Genomic DNA, 16160 nt, shown 5'->3' with positions numbered 1-16160 from the left:
CACATCATGAGTCATATCATGGATTTACTAAATTATACTGAGCTCTGTATTTGACGATCAGCTGCTGCATTTCTAGCTCATGGGCATGTTGTTTTTTTTAAACAATAAATATGAACAATATTAGGTTCATTCTCCCAGAGGAAGGTCCTTTCAGTATACAGAGAAATAGATGGTTAAGCCTTGGCTCTGCATTTTGGAGTGTTAGGGTTTATGTCAGATGGTCCCTCTCCTTCAAATTCCTCAGCGGTCATCAGGTTCTCGCTGGTTTAAACAGATGACAGAATGGAGGAGCAGAACTGGAGAGAAAATGACACTGAATCTCATCCAAGGGAGGCTGGCCTGTGACTGGTAGAGGACTATGTGGTTTGTTTGTGTGTTTGTGTGTGTGTGTGTGTGTGCCTGTTCATATTGACAATGACGTGCTTTCCTGCAAAGTAATTTTAAACGCTGTTTATACACCATAGCACAATATATTACAAATGAACAAAGTACTGGATGATATGTCAAATAATATAAGCAATAATTATAAAAAATAAACGTGTTGGTATACTGTTTCTGTAGATTAAAATGAAAACTGAGTTTCTACAAGCAAAATTAATGCAGAGCAAAATTCAAAGAAATCCAGGTATGGCGTAAAACAGCATGCTAGACAGTGAAGGGAAGAAAAACAAAGAAATGCAATACAAATGAAGCTTGATCTTATCATGCCGGCTGCTTTGCTACAATATCGCTATCAGGTCAGCAGTTACAAACCTGTATGGCTACTATTAATGCGACTATCAAGAGAACTTAGGGTGGCTAAATATCAGGACAAGCCATAATTTAATAATGAATCTGGAGCGGCAGTCAGGATATGACTCTTATGGAAATTAATCATCAGCATAATCATAATACATTGTAAACACTTACAATCATCTCCTGCTTTCCATGCCAGGAGAAAATTAAATAAACAGGGAACTAAAGGTAGGTATGGCAGACAGGAAGGATGAGCAAAGAGGAAGAAAGCCTCGTGTATATAAACGTATAAGCGTGAATAATTTCACCAGCGGAAAAAAATACGTTACTGAGCTATTTGCTGTGTGTGGTGATGTGAGGTGTTGATGAGGAGCCAAATATGTACAGTGTGGAGAGCTTCTTGTTTCCCAAAAGCATTAAAAGCAGAGTCATAAATTGCTTGTAGAATCACATGACATGGGATTCTAAGATTCTCCATCTATTGGGAACGGCCATACCCCTTATGGGATGTGGTTATTACAATTTTGACTAGAGAGAGTTTTGGGCAGAAAGGACTATATCCACCAATCTCACCATCTTCAACAACAGCTTTTCCAGTGCAGGGTCACAAAGGTCCTGGAGCCTGGGGCAGGATGCTTAGGGTATGAGGTAGGGGACTCTGGGCTGTTGAAGAATGACCAAGTTAGAACATTAGAGAAGGTCGTGCCTCCAGTTTATGCACCGATGTTCTGGTGCTTTATCAAGGAAGCCCAAGTGATTTGCATGCAGGAGAATTAAACCAGGTCACTAGTCTTAACATGGAATTTCTCTGTGATGTGTATTCATTCCCTTCTGTGTAGTGTTGATGGAAACTGATTTCCTGCCTTCTTGGTCTGCATTAGTGTCGCTTTTCATTCCTTTTTTCTCAGTTAAAAACAAAGGTTTGGCTCTTCTTAAACCACGTTTATTTAAACTTCAGCCACAAGAGCCACCTAGTGGTCAGACAAAAAAATGGAGGAAGCAGATGGAGCACCCCAGTGAAGGGAGCAAGGAGTAAAAGAAGGGAGCAAAGATGGAGAGATGAAGAGATGGAAGAGCAAAGGAGAAAAACTATCTGGATGGAAGGATGTGGCGGAGGGGAGGAGATGGAAGCGGAGTGGATAATGGTGGAGAAAATGGGATAAAAGAGGTGAAGGTACAGAGTAATCGAAGGAAGCGGGCAGCAGAGGGAGAAAGAGGGCATATAAGGAAGGATAGATGGGAGGGTGAAAGGAGAAGAGGAAAGTAGGGCAGTGAGCTTGGGGCATGAGATTATGAAAGGAGGCATCGTGTACAAAGGAAAATGGCGATCAGGAGGAAATGCTACCCATTAAAAAAGGAGGGCTAAGGTGAATACACAAGCAGATTATTAACATCATTCCTTAACAGAAACTCCTGCTTTTACAGTAAGGATGAAGCAGGTGTTTCATCCTGCAGTTTGGATGAAAAGGCCGTTGCATACGTCCTCTGTTCATTACATATTCAAACCATGGGATAAAAGAGATGATCAGAGATCAGTAAGTAATAGCTGAGGACACAGCAGAGGGACAGGGGGAGAGAAAGCAGCAGCACCCCCTGGGATGAGGCCCTTACGGCGGGCTCTTCTCCAGCATCACACTCTCCAGCGCTGATTAGCCCACCACGACGGCACGGCTGATTGGCTGCAGGGCTGAATACCAAACAGGGCCCAGAGATTTTCTCAAGGGCTGTTGGCATACGAAAGGGAGATGGAAATGGAATTCCAGGGAAACCGTGCAGGACTGTGGAGCCACGGCCGTCCTTTGGTGAAGCTCGCAAATAATAATTCCAAAAAAATTGGATGCTGATCATCATTTTGATGTTTCCAGACCTTCTGCTTTGTTATGCATTTAGAGCTTGAGTTCTGTTATACCACAGAATTTAGCTTTCTTAATAACTGACAGTAAAGTACTTTATATTCAGAAAGCTAACACTGAGTGAAGGTCAGTTTGGAAAACAAAAGGATCTTTATTTAATTAGAGCTATAATTAGCATGGCCTGGTGGCCCAGTGGATCACGTTGTAGCCCCACTTCGCCTGGGATGGTGGTTTGAATCCGTCCCAAGTCTCTCTGCATGTGCAGAATTTAGATGTGTTTTTGTGTGGTTCCTCCCACGCTCCAAAAACATGTGAGTAGGTGAATTGGGGCCTGTACATTTCCCATTGTGTGTGTGATTGTGTCAGTGTGTCCCCTGTAATGGACTGGCATCCTGCCCAGTAAGTGCCCTGCCTTGAGGCCCACAGTGACCCTGTGGAGGATAAGCAGGTGTGGAAGATGGGTGGGGATATTTGGAGCCAAGCGATTTGTGATCAGTTTAAGCAATTAGTCTGTGATTAATTTACAATTTTGTTAATTCATAGTGGTAGACTGGTTCATGTAGCGACCTACAGAGATCTACAATGACCCATACAAGATGAGAGCCACCTATGTAGAGTCTAAATCCTTTTATATAGATTACATTCAAATCAGTGAACTTCCACATGGTAAAGTATAAGGAGTTTACTTTTATCTTTCATCCATCTCTCAATCTTCCCACTGCCTATCCTGGTCATGGTCCTGGGTTGTGAGTTTGCTCTGCAACAGACCGGCGCCCCCACAGTCCAGGGTGTCGCCCACCTCACGCTTATGCACCAGGACCATCAGACCATTAGCCCCTGCGGAGTATCTAAGCGTCCTGCCACCATTGGCCACCAGGGGCACCGTTTTCCAGAAGCTCCTCGGCACGGTCTGTTCCCTCGCCTGAAAAAATTGCCCTGACTCATTCACAAGATGCAAATTTACATCAATAATTACAAAGCGGTCATGTGTCATCGCTCTGTCACGAAACAACAGGTGTCCGTCATGCTTGATCAGCGGCATGACTCTGCTTCGTTCAGTAATTGCTCAAGGAGAAAGTCCACCATGGACAGCTGAAGCAACTTTGGCTGGTGCTCCAGACACCAGCAGTGCTTCTTCTTGAGAATCGGTACAGGGTCAAAGAGGCTTTGGATCACAGTATAAAGAAGGAAAAGTTCATAAGAAATAAAAAACATTCTGTGAAAATAATGGTTAAGGGAGCTACCTAGTGGCCATGCAATGTAAACCATGACAGAAGGACTAGGGCAGGGGTCACCAACCTTTTTGAAACTGAGAGCTACTTCACGGTTATTGAGCCATATGAAGGGCTATCAGTTTTAAACGCCCTCCTAAACTTATCTAAACTTCATGTATAATATACATGTTTTAAATGCTTTTTTTAGATATTGTCATTTTCAAATCTATATAAATGCAAATGTGATTAAAGAAGAATAGCAACAGGATAAAATAAAATTTTAGACGCTGCTCACTGATGAGTTGTGCTATTTTTAGAACAGGTCTGCGGGCGACTCGTGTGGTCCTTGAGGGCATCCTGGTGCTCACGGGCACCATACCATGTGGGTGACCCCTGGACTAGAGGAATTCAATAGGTTCCCAAAGTATGATTTGCAGAATATGCTACTAAAAATTTAAAAGCAATTGGTGTCATCTGCGGAGGAGGAAGACAACGACCAACAACACATCACCCCCCCCCCCGACCCGCTGCCCCTTACCCCAAAGAAAATAGGGGTCTCAGATACTGTTATTTAGGGGGTTTATAAACCCATGCGGTTGAACAATGCATCATTTAGCACTGCAGCCTCAGGTTTGACGACCCCCAGCTGTGTGTACAGTTCCGCCTGCTCCCCGTGAGTTTCCTCTGGATACCCAGCATTCACTGCTTTCCACACTGACTTGCTTAGCTCACACTTAACCACCAGCCGGTATAAGATCACATTAAGCTGCACTGCATTTGCACACAGGTCAGTCCCAGGCTGGGTCACCAGGCCCTTCTCTATTAGCTGATGGATCAGAGGCTAATTAGGTAATTAGATGCCATGGACAGAAAAGGTAGAAAAGCTTTGATTTGTAACTGGCAGACCCTGTTAATCAGTAATTAGAACATTAATCACTGATGAAGATACAGTTTCAGGAGGAGATGGCAACTCTTCTGCAAATGTTAGTGCTCTCTGACCTGCAAGTTCGGTACTGTGGTGAAGTTTCGGCCTCCTAGACATTTTCCACAAAAGAAAGAGAGCAGCATCCTGACGGGCAGCCCCACTCTGATGGGGTCTCGCACTCCTGCAGCACTCCCTGGGATGAGGGCCTTAAAGCCGGTGCTTCTCCAGCATCGCGCTCTCCAGCGCTGATTACCCCTCCGCGACGGTACGGCTGATTGGCTGCAGGGCTGAATACCAAACAGGGCCCTGTGATTTTCTCGAGGGCTGTTGGCGCATGAAAGGGAGATGGAAATGGAATTCCTTGCAAACTGCACAAACACAGTGGTGGTATTCAACCCACCAGGCCCCCAGGTGTGAGGCTACACTGCAACCTACTGAGCCACCATGCTGATAATCAAATGCCATAAATGCAAATGTGGAGTTCACAATAGACGCTATCCAAAGGTCAAAATGCGCAAAAGAATCGAGTGCTACAGGCTTTCATGTTGTGACATTTATTATCTACCAAGCAGTATACAGCCCATCATCAGGTCTGGTACTGAACAAAACATATTATGCACATATCAAAATGGTTACTGATCTCGGGGTTAATGCATCACTTTGTTGTAACACGAAATGGCAATGATATCAAAGGTAGAGCCCCTCTGGGGTTCCCTCCTGCTTCTTGTACAAGACGTTCTCTTTTGACTTCTTGAAGTCCTCGTTGGTGACCTTCATCCTGCGTTCTCTCAATGCCATTAGACCAGCCTCTGTGCAGATAGCCTGAGATGGGACAAACGCAACACGCCTATTAAAGACAGATCACCCAAAGACAGATGACATGACATAAGATATACAAGTGGTCTACACCATAATGTAAAGACCACACAGTGATCTACACCGGCACGGTCAATCAACGTAGAATAAACCTAGATTTTAGCCTAAACATTTTCACAAACACTTATTCAATTCAGATTCTAATGCAGCAGGCAGGCAACTTTATGGTTAATAATGAATGCGTTTAGCAGCTACAAGGACAAAAGACATTGAAAAGCTCTCCATTCTAATGTTAATTTAATAAACACGAATAGACAGCATACAAGGGTGGTTTTGCTTATTCTGGCGGCCCATCATCTAGAATAGCTCCTGTGTGTTCTCTCTCCAGACGCATGGTACGCCATTGTGCGTTGCAGTGTACAACCACCTTTCTGTTTCGTGATAATTTGAACTAATCCCATAATTACATAGTGATATTTAAACATTTGTTATAATGAATTGAAGTGCTTTACAAATCATAAATGTAATTATGTTAAAATAAAAACAAGATGTGTCGATTTAAAATATTGATGTCGACCCATATTCAGCGTCGAGGTCGTCGACTACGTCGACTCATTGTGGCAGCCCTAGTAAAGACCACATTGTGATCTACATTGTGAAAGAGGGCCCATGCTGTGTTCTACACCATGATATAAAGATCATACTGTGATCTACACCATGACAAAGGGGCATGCGCCATTGTCTATAGAGTGATGCAGAGCATGCGCCATTGTCTATAGCGTGATGCAGAGCATGCGCCATTGTCTATAGAGTGATGCAGAGCATGCGCCATTGTCTATAGAGTGATGCAGAGTATGCGCCATTGTCTATAGAGTGATGCAGTTAATGCGCCATAGTCTATAGCACAGATGGACTCCAATCCTGGGGGGCGGAGCCCTGCATATTTTTGGGTTTCCCCTCATTTAACACACCTGATTCAACTTCTTGTGCTAATTACCATATAGCTGTTGAGCTGAATCATTTGTGGTGGAACAGGGAAAGAACTAAGCTACACTGGGCTGTGGCCTCCCAGGACTGCAGCTTGACACCCCTGGTCTATAGACTGATGCAGGGCATGCACTGCTCTTCAAATTTTATTAAGTATTTATTTCCTCATAAGTACTAGCATTATATATTTATCTTTTAAATATTTCAATATTGTATTTAATCATCAAAGAACAGATCTACTGTGTAACAAACACAAAAATACCTTTTTAAAACATTTTCAACACTTTTCGCAGTACATCACCTGTTCTGTGCTGTATTCATTTAAAATGCATCCTTAGCAAATTACTACAACACAAGCATCTTCATGCAATGTTGATGAAATTACTAATTAATGGGCAGTGGTGGCTTGATGGTTAGGGTAGCACACTTGTAATTGAAAGATTGCAGGTTCGAATCCCCCACCAGCAAGTCACCACTGAGGTACCCTGAGCAAGGTACCGTCCCCAAGCACTGCTCCCCGGGCGCTGAATTAGCTGCCCCCTGCTATGTCACGAAAGTCACATATGGGTCAAATGCAGAGATCACATTTCGTTGTTGCGCACTGTGTGCTGTGGTGTGTTGACAATGACCACTGATCACTAAATTCTAATTCTAATTCTAATAATTAACAATTGCAGATTGCCTTCTGTTCTAGACCTGTTCACTATATGTTTCTTTAAAGAATTTCTCTCTCCTCAGGACATTAAAACAATTATTTTGTGAGAAATTGATCTGGGTTTTCAGCCAGCTACATGTCTAACAGACAGCAGGTGTGACAAGAGTCTGGTGGTCCATCATATCTGAGGATCTTAACCAGATTAATGTGATTCAATTCTAAGCCACAACTTCCCACTAGGGGGCAGAAGAAGCAAAGAAAGCAGTAGAGTTAAAAACCCCACTATAAAAATATAACAATTTACAATATAATGTATCCGATATAGTTATGATATATACACCAAATCAAAGGCCTTTATCTGTGACAAATTAACAAAGATAAGCTATGCACAATCATACCTTGATGTCAGCTCCTGAAAGGTCATCTTTGGCTAAGATGAGGTCATCCAAGGTCACGTCCTCCGCCACAGTCATCCTGCTGGTGTGAATCTGAAAGATCCTCCTCTTGGTTTTCTCATCGGGCAGCGGAAACTCAATCTTGCGGTCGATTCGTCCTGGAAAGAGGGGCCCACAAACGGGATGAGCGACGGTAACTAAAAGGACGGGAGCTCTGATCTCGCAACATACCACATTAGTGCTTTTTTAAGTGGGGTTTTTAAAGTCAGAGTACCTTGCGATCAGAGTGTGAAGCGAACCTTACAGCTCAGAATGTTTCATCTAGCACCTGACACACAGACAAAAGCCAGTGCACAGGAATGACCCCACTCTACTTCTGCATTTGAGGGGCTATTTTTAGTACTGCTGTATTTCAAGATGTGTACACCATGGTCATATCTCTGGTGTGGGAGGTGTGCGTTGGGTCAAAGGGTCTGCGGTCTGGTAGACTGCACCTGGGCGGATCAGGGCAGGGTCCAGGGTCTCTATTCGGTTAGTGGCCATGATGACCTTGACGTCCCCTCGTGAGTCGAAGCCGTCCAACTGGTTGAGGAGCTCCAACATGGTCCTCTGGATCTCACGCTCCCCACCTGAATTGGAGTCATACCTGTGCAGGGGGCAGGCCGGTCAGAATGTCAGATCCGTAAACAACTCCACCCAATAGGAAACAGCACACGGCTGGGATTATTAGGTTCAATTCCAAGACAATCTGCCAAGCAGCAGAATTCTTCAGGCCCCTAAGCATTTGGATCATTATGCAGGCTTTATGGAAGCACCGGCTTCAGTAAGAGGGACTGCTTTGACGGGGGATCAAGGCATTGAGCACCTCTTGGTCCCGATGGCATCGATCTCGTCGATAAACACGATGGAGGGCGCATGCTCCTCGGCAACCCTGAAGAGCTCCCTCACCAGCTTGGGCCCATCACCAAGGTACTTCTGAATGAGCTCGGAGCCCACCACACGCAGGAATGTAGCTGAAGTCTGGTTGGCCACCGCCTTGGCGAGCAGGGTCTTCCCTGTGATGACATTACCCCATGACATGATCATTACCCCATGACATCACAGGTACAGAACCATCACTGACCACAGTCGAGAAAATAATGAAAATAACAGCAATAAATGGCGAAAATAAAAAAGAAATATGTTGGGTGACAGGATGTTACTGTACATCTAGGTGGAGAAACCAAGGTTCATCAACTGCTGCAGTATCTCCATGTTTCTGAGTTTCCTTTCAAGTAGGAATTTACACTTGGAACACCTGATAGACCATTCAAGCTGCACTGACATCCCGCTAAAGGTACTCAAAAAGGAAGGCTAACTAATGGGAACTCGTAGCAGGCCAGGATCCCCATCCAGAGCTTACACCCTGTCTTGATTAATATTTCAAAGGTTCTATGAGACCACTAGAGTACTCACCAGTGCCTGGGGGGCCATACAAAATGACCCCTTTGGGAGGCTTAATGCCCATCTCTTCATAGTACTCTGGATGGGTGAGGGGGAGCTCCACAGATTCCTGCAGGGTAGCACATCACAGTTGGTGGTGGGCATGGGATACACTACCAGTCGCAGTACCACTCACAGTGGGAGCGGATTACTCCCCATCACAGTATCAAACGCAGTGGGAGTGGATCACTACCACTCACAGTACCACTCACAGTGGGAGTGGATCACCACCAGCCACAGTATCACACACAGTGGGAGTGGATCACCACCAGCCACAGTATCACACACAGTGGGAGTGGATCACCGCCAGCTGCAGTATCACACACAGTGGGAGTGAATCACCGCCAGCCGCAGTATCACACACAGTGACAGACACTGTACCTTGATCTCCTGGATCTGGCTGTCCAACCCCCCAATATCAGCATAAGTCTCTTGAGGAGCCTTCTCCACTTTCATCACGGTGACCAGCGGGTCCGTGTCGTCCATCAGCACCCCAATCACAGCGTGCACCTGTGGACCACAGCAGCCACGTGGGTCAGAGCCACAAGTTGTTCTTTCTAAAAACCTTAGCAAATTCTATTACTCAGCATTTGGGTTAAAACAAAGGCTCTTCTGACTTATAAGTCACTCCTTGTTCATGGTTCTAAATACAGTGCATGTTCTGCTTCTTTTAAAATGAGTCTCAGCTTCTGGTGTTCAGGGCCCTACTCCCCCAAAATGACCACTGCTGTCAATGTTGGGGAGGGTGCTCTGCACCTTGTGGTTGAGCAGCACAGAGCAGCCAGGCTCCAGCAGATCTTTGTCCACAAAGGATAGGATGCTGACGTAGTGCTCCGAGCCCACAGATGTGGACACGATGGCGTGGTTGTCATCGATGATCTCTTCCAGGGTCCCCACAGACATAGGAGTTCCACGCAGGTCATCAACCTTTGATCTCTCCTCCTGGGAAACATGTCAGGCAAGGGAGTTGACAGAGCAGCCACATTCACAAGGACATTTCTCAAGCAAAACAGGTGTCCCGGGCACAGACCTCTTGCTTCTCCTCCAAAGGCTTCATCTGCTCTTGGTTTCGGATGAATTCCTCCTCCATCAACAGGTAATCTTTGATCCTCTCCTGTTTCAAAAGCTTAAGCCTACACTGTGTATGGGGGGTTACTGCACAAAGAAAACAACGTAAGAGCCCAACAGTGAATCCACTTCTCACACACAGTGTTAAAGGTGAGGAGAGAATACATACACACATAGGCCTACACATAAGATCTTACACACATCCAGAGCAGCACCATTAAAGACAGAGATAGAAGAGAAAGAGAAAGAGAGAGAGAGAGAGAGAGAGAGAGATGTACCTAACGGCAATTTGCTGGCAGCATCAGGTCCCTTTGTTTTTCGCTTCTTTTTTCCCACCCTGGTGGGAATCGGAGGTTCATATTTTTTCTTCTTATCCTTTAAAAGGGGGGGGGGGGATCATTGGTTGGCATCTGAACAGTACAAAGGATCTTGCACGTGCACACTAAGTCAAGACAGTGAAGGAGTCACGTAGTATTTGCATAATTTAAGATGGAGAATAAAAATGCTACAAGATTAACTATCAGATACCTTTCATAAAATGTGGTTTGCTCAAAAAGAAGCAAATTCTCCATAATCCTGTTACTTACATTTAACTGAAAATTGGGTTCTCTCTAGTATATGTTAGCACTGCAGAGTTATTTACAGATTTTTTTTTCAGAGGGATACAAAGAACAAGACAACCCAAAATGACAATATTGGGAAAAGATGGAAATGATTCCTGATTTCTCTAGAAGGAAACTGATTCACAGAGAATTATAAGAGGCAAATGCAGTTATGCAGTAAACACTTCATATAAAATCTTCATAGATGGTAATAAATATTCAGTCATTAAACCAGAGGAGGAAAAGAGGGCACCATACCTTATCATCCTTTTTTCCACCCCCGGGGCCATGGCCACCACTCTGACTCTGACCCTATAATCAAACACAAACTGTAAATATACCGCACAGAAAGTAAACCCATCACATTAATAACCCTCCGCTGATGAAGGTAAATGAAACGCGGAAAGGCAAAGACTTGTTTCTGAATATAAACACAACCCCGCCAGAGAGTAGTATTGCAGGCAAAGTGGATATGCAGATATCTAAAAATATGTTTTAATGTAATGTTTAAGATCAAGGGTAAGGAGTTAGCAACAACTTAACACTAGCTAGTGGTAGAACAACCAACAAAAAAATCCTGCTTTAAATGTTTGACATACGTCAAATGCAACGTTTAGTATTATTACAAATTACACGTCACATTAGCTATGCATTTTTTAATTAACGGTTAATATTAGTCTGTCACAGTCAGCTTAACCAATGATCTTTGTTTTGTCTACGCCAGTACTTAGCTAGCTAGTATAACCAACAAGCAAAAGTCGACAAATAGCGAAATATAAACAGAAATTAAATATCAAGTTGAGTACAACAAATATCGAACAGACTGGCCATGAACATGACATTCATGTAGCTAGGGAACTATGTTACGACATTAAATCCCACAGCTACCTTACTTAAGTAGCTATGCAGGGAACATGCAGAAAAACTGACGTTTCAGGTTAGTTAGGAAGATGGTCAGGGAACGGGACTGATTGAAACTGTTAAACAACATACAACCAATTTCGAATAATCGTATTTATAAACATAATAGTATTTGATAATTATTTCTTCCAATAATAACTTCAGATGTAAATATAGCTTCAAATCATCAGGAAAACAGAAAATGCTGCCTCACTTACCATCGTTCTTGGTCTCGCTGAATATACGTCACACTACGGAGAGTAAAGTAGGACAAACATAGCCACTCGCGAGAACCTCTTGCAAGATAAAAAATGCGTGCGAAACTTTACTTTTCAGTAAGGGCGATCTTTTTCTGTCATTCGCATGACATTCTGGAATAATATGGACTTTTAATTGGAAACTGTACTTCTTTGATATCTTATATTCTACTTCAACCTGTTAAAGTGTTATATAAATACGACCTTTAATTATATTCAATATATATGCATTAATTATAACCATCCTGCCAAATATGAAAAGACATGAAATTTGGCATAGCACAACGGTCATCATGTATTTTTGTGTCCTGTTGGATTGTGTTGCATTAGTATTAGAATTAAATATTATGCCTATATTGAAGTATAGGCAGCACAAATGAGCTCCCAAGTTCCCAAGTCTCTCTTTAAGTCGAATGTAGGCCAGTCGGAAAAATAATAATACGGTACATAATAATGATACAGTAATAATAAAAGTATCTACGTAGGGCACTGTACTGTACCTCGAGCCAACGAACGAATTAAAGCGATGTTTTTCATGAGCACCACAAACTAGTTCCTGTGTTAGTTATTACGAACCATTGTATTTAAGCCGATTTTTTAATGTAATGGGCTTTATGGCAGTCCGTTTGCATGTACGAGGTTTCCGTAAGTCGGACGTTTTTAACTTGGGGTCTGCATGTGTGCATATTGTGTGCGCAACGGTATGGTCCAATGGGCTTTGATCCCATTTTTTAAAAGGCTTAATTTATTCTAAAAATACATTGCGATGTGACATTTTCCCAGTAAAACTCATTTAATTTTTCTACCTTGGGTCCTCTGGGTACCCCGGTTTCCTCTCACAACCCAAAAACGTGCACTGACGTGAAATTGTGTTTTTAAATTGCCTGTAGTGGTTTGTGGATTATGTATGAATGTATCTGGCGATGGGGTGGTATCCTGTCAAGGATGAGTCAGATTTATTAATCCACATCCCAATTACTTACATGGACTTCATAATGATCTCGTGACAATAAGAATATAACCAGGTCGCTGTGAAATCATTACTTCTTTCTTGCGTATGAAATCAAGTAGGCCTAAGATATTCATTGAGACTGCACACTGATGTCAGATCAGACTCAGTAATGAAGGCAGTTTGCCCTGGGGATATTAATTGCGGTTGGAAAAGTCAAATCTGTAGCCCAAACCCTCTATTCCAGGGAGTGATTCATAGCAGAATAATGATTATGAGATACGTGGACATTTATTTATTTGCTGTCGTATTATGAGAGCTCCTTACCAGACAGGCACTAGAATCTTTCCCCGGACACACGACTGTTCATATTCATGTTGTTCATATCAAATTGCTAGCCTATCGTGCAATATCTGATTCATTTAGTTATGTTTTGTTGTTCTTACTTACATTTTCTCACCCTATTTGAAGGGTCAGACTTTACCTTTATCTTTACCTGTTGGTGCACCTGTATTTGAACTCATGTTCATACTTTGTTTCAGCTGATGTAGGTGCAGCAATAGAAAGTGTCGGGATGAGAGCCGCCGATAGACCTCAGTGTTCGCTTTAGCTTGCGGCAGTGATTAAAGGCAGAGGAAGGGCCTGGCAGGGTCATTTTTCTGTCTCTGGGTTTAATCGCCACTGACAAGCTGACACAGCGGGGATTGGACTGTAATTTTCCTGTGGGTTTTGCTTTTTGACCGGCATAGTATTTGGAAGCTCTGCCTGTTCTGCCAGTGAAAAACTATGCATTCTGCACGAAAGAAAGAAAGAAGTGATGGACCTTGTGAGAAAAAAAACTCACATGACCCTTTTGAATGATCTATTTATAAAATATCACCAATTGCAGAGTGTTAAAGCATTAGCTGTAATGGTATTGATAATTGTGTGCTAATGCATGTTGTCATTCCCAGTGTAGTTATAGTATGGAATAGTCTCCCTGTTAATATAGTGCAAGCTAAAACCCTGGGTTCCTTTAAATCAGAGCTAGATAAGATTTTAATAACTCTGAGCTATTAGTTAAGTTCTCCCCAAACGAGCTTGATGGGCTGAATGGCCTCCCCTCGTTTGTAAATTTCTTGTGTTTTTATGCGACATAAACTGCGGAACTGTTCATGTGTTTCATTAGACCTATAAAAAAATTCATACATACATACGTACATGCATATATACTGTATGTATATGTGTGAAATTATATATAATTAGATGCAGAAAAATAAATGCATGTTTATTTTCTGATTTTAAGTCCATTTTCAGTGCATTACTTTTTATGAAGCTCGTAAAGGATGGGATGGAATTTTTCATTTTATATGTAACTTTGTAACCTTGTCCCTTCCATTTTCAAAGCACTTTATCCAGACAAAATGCTATATGCATTCTGTGAAAAAGAGTTATATTACATTTTTTTCATGCCTGTCAGCCAGTAGCCGCCGTAAATTGGTTTTCTGTATTTAACCCCAGATGTAGTGAAGGTTTTCTTGTATGGCTGCACGATCAGCTTCGTGTAAGGCTAAGACTTCCTTCTGCTCTTAAATGATATGTTTTGGCCATGATCTGATTGGGGCCTTTTTATGGTAATAATGGGGCCTGTATTTAATATAGCCTAGGCACAGACTTTTTGCTACCATGATTGATGAAGTGTATTATTAGTCTATGTAATAAACTGTTGATTGTTAGAAGGCACAGATTAGCTTAACTAGCTCTTGAAAACTTTTGTATTTACTGTTTATGTAGCTGTTGTACATTTTAAATAAGACATAATAATGTATTAATAAATTATAAGATAATGAGTCTTATGAGTCTCACGAAAATTGCTTAGTAACTGCTTGAACTGAACTTGCCAAACTAGCTAACTTGTCGATTGCAGAGAGTCCAGGGTAGTGATGGCCAACACAAAAAGCAGGAGTATATGATATTCATTTTGGTGTACCACATGGTTCTGTGCTTGGCCCTCGGTTGTTCTCTTTATATATGTTGCCATTGGGCAAAATTATTGCAGAGCACGGAGTCAGCTTCCATAGCTATGCTGATGATACCCAGTTATACATATCTGTAGGACCAGAGGATCCCAGTGCGGTAAGTAAACTGGTGAATTGTCTAGCAAGCATTGTTAGCTGGATTAATAGAAATGTTCTGAAATTGAATGAGGACAAGAGTGAAATTCACCTTGTTGGTAATGAAATGCAGAGGAAAAAGGTTCTTAATAGTCTGGGAAATCTGGCACTACAGACTAAAACTGAGGTAAAAAACCTAGGAGTTATTTTTGATTCTGAGCTTACATTTAAGGCAGACATTGACAATGTTGTGAAAACTGCCTTCTTCCACCTTAGAAACATAGCTCGTATAAGACCATTTCTTAATCTGGAAGATGCTAAGAAGCTGACTCATGCGTTTATCTTCTCACGTTTAGATTACTGTAATGCACTCCTCATAGGACTGCCTAAAAAAACAACTGAAAGACTACAGCTTGTTCAAAACGCAGCTGCAAGAGTTGTGACTCATGCCAGAAGATTTGAACATATAACGCCCAGTTTAGCAGACCTACACTGGTTACCAGTCTCTTTTAGAATTGATTAAGATACTTTTATTAGTTTTTAAAGCTTTAAATGGACAAGCACCTTCATATATTTCAGAGTGTCTGACCGAGTATATTCCAAATAGATCCTTAAGATCATCAGGCTCCACCTTGTTAAACATTCCAATGGCAAAATATAAGAAATATGGAGAAGCAGCTTCTGTTTTTATGCTCCTAAGACTTGGAACAAGCTGCCCATAAATATTCGTCAGGCCTCTTCCCTCAATATCTTTAAAAAGCAGCTAAAAACACACTTTTATAATCTGGCTTTTAGTTAGATCTCACTGTTTTATATTTGTGTTATTTGTATCACTTTTTATGTCTTGTTCTGATTGATTGTTTTTGTTTTAAGTGTTGCTGTCTTATTTTCTATTACTATTGATTTTTAAATTGCTGTCATTTTTTAGATTAGTATTATTATGTCTTTATTGCTAGTTTTTACTATTCTTTTTTATTTGTTTGTCTGCTCCCTGTAAAGCACTTTGAGTTACAAAGAAATGCATGAAAAGTGCTATATAAATAAAATAAGAACATAAGAACATAAGAACTATACAAACGAGAGGAGGCCATTCGGCCCATCGAGCTCGCTTGGGGAGAACTTAACTAATAGCTCAGAGTTGTTAAAATCTTATCTAGCTCTGATTTAAAGGAACCCAAGGATTCAGCTTGCACTACGTTATCAGGAAGACTATTCCATACTCTGACTAC

General features: G+C 42.0%; 1 protein-coding gene across 1 annotated transcript; it reads right to left on the bottom strand.

The window, feature by feature from the left end:
• Positions 1–5265: 5265 nt before the first annotated feature.
• Positions 5266–11937, bottom strand: psmc1b (proteasome 26S subunit, ATPase 1b). Its single transcript, XM_023807768.2, has 11 exons — positions 11851–11937; positions 10991–11044; positions 10409–10505; positions 10093–10217; positions 9819–10004; positions 9444–9572; positions 9036–9132; positions 8446–8635; positions 8075–8226; positions 7584–7738; positions 5266–5549 (listed from the first exon to the last, which is right to left on the bottom strand). Exons 1-11 carry the CDS (start codon positions 11851–11853, stop codon positions 5415–5417), a joined length of 1323 nt encoding a protein of 440 aa, XP_023663536.1. The 5' UTR covers positions 11854–11937; the 3' UTR covers positions 5266–5414.
• Between the last annotated feature and the right edge of the window lie 4223 nt (positions 11938–16160).

This window comes from Paramormyrops kingsleyae, chromosome 19 (genome assembly GCF_048594095.1).
Source record: "Paramormyrops kingsleyae isolate MSU_618 chromosome 19, PKINGS_0.4, whole genome shotgun sequence".
Classification (NCBI taxonomy): domain Eukaryota; kingdom Metazoa; phylum Chordata; class Actinopteri; order Osteoglossiformes; family Mormyridae; genus Paramormyrops; species Paramormyrops kingsleyae.
This window is presented reverse-complemented; position numbering and strand designations above follow the sequence as displayed.

Excerpts from the sequence above, each read along its gene's own strand:
- psmc1b (XM_023807768.2), bottom strand. Across the intron at positions 10,506-10,990 it reads GTGGAAAAAAGGATGATAAG|GATAAGAAGAAAAAATATGA; the intron begins GTATGGTGCCCT and ends CCCCTTTTAAAG. Across the intron at positions 10,005-10,092 it reads CTTTGGAGGAGAAGCAAGAG|GAGGAGAGATCAAAGGTTGA; the intron begins GTCTGTGCCCGG and ends CATGTTTCCCAG.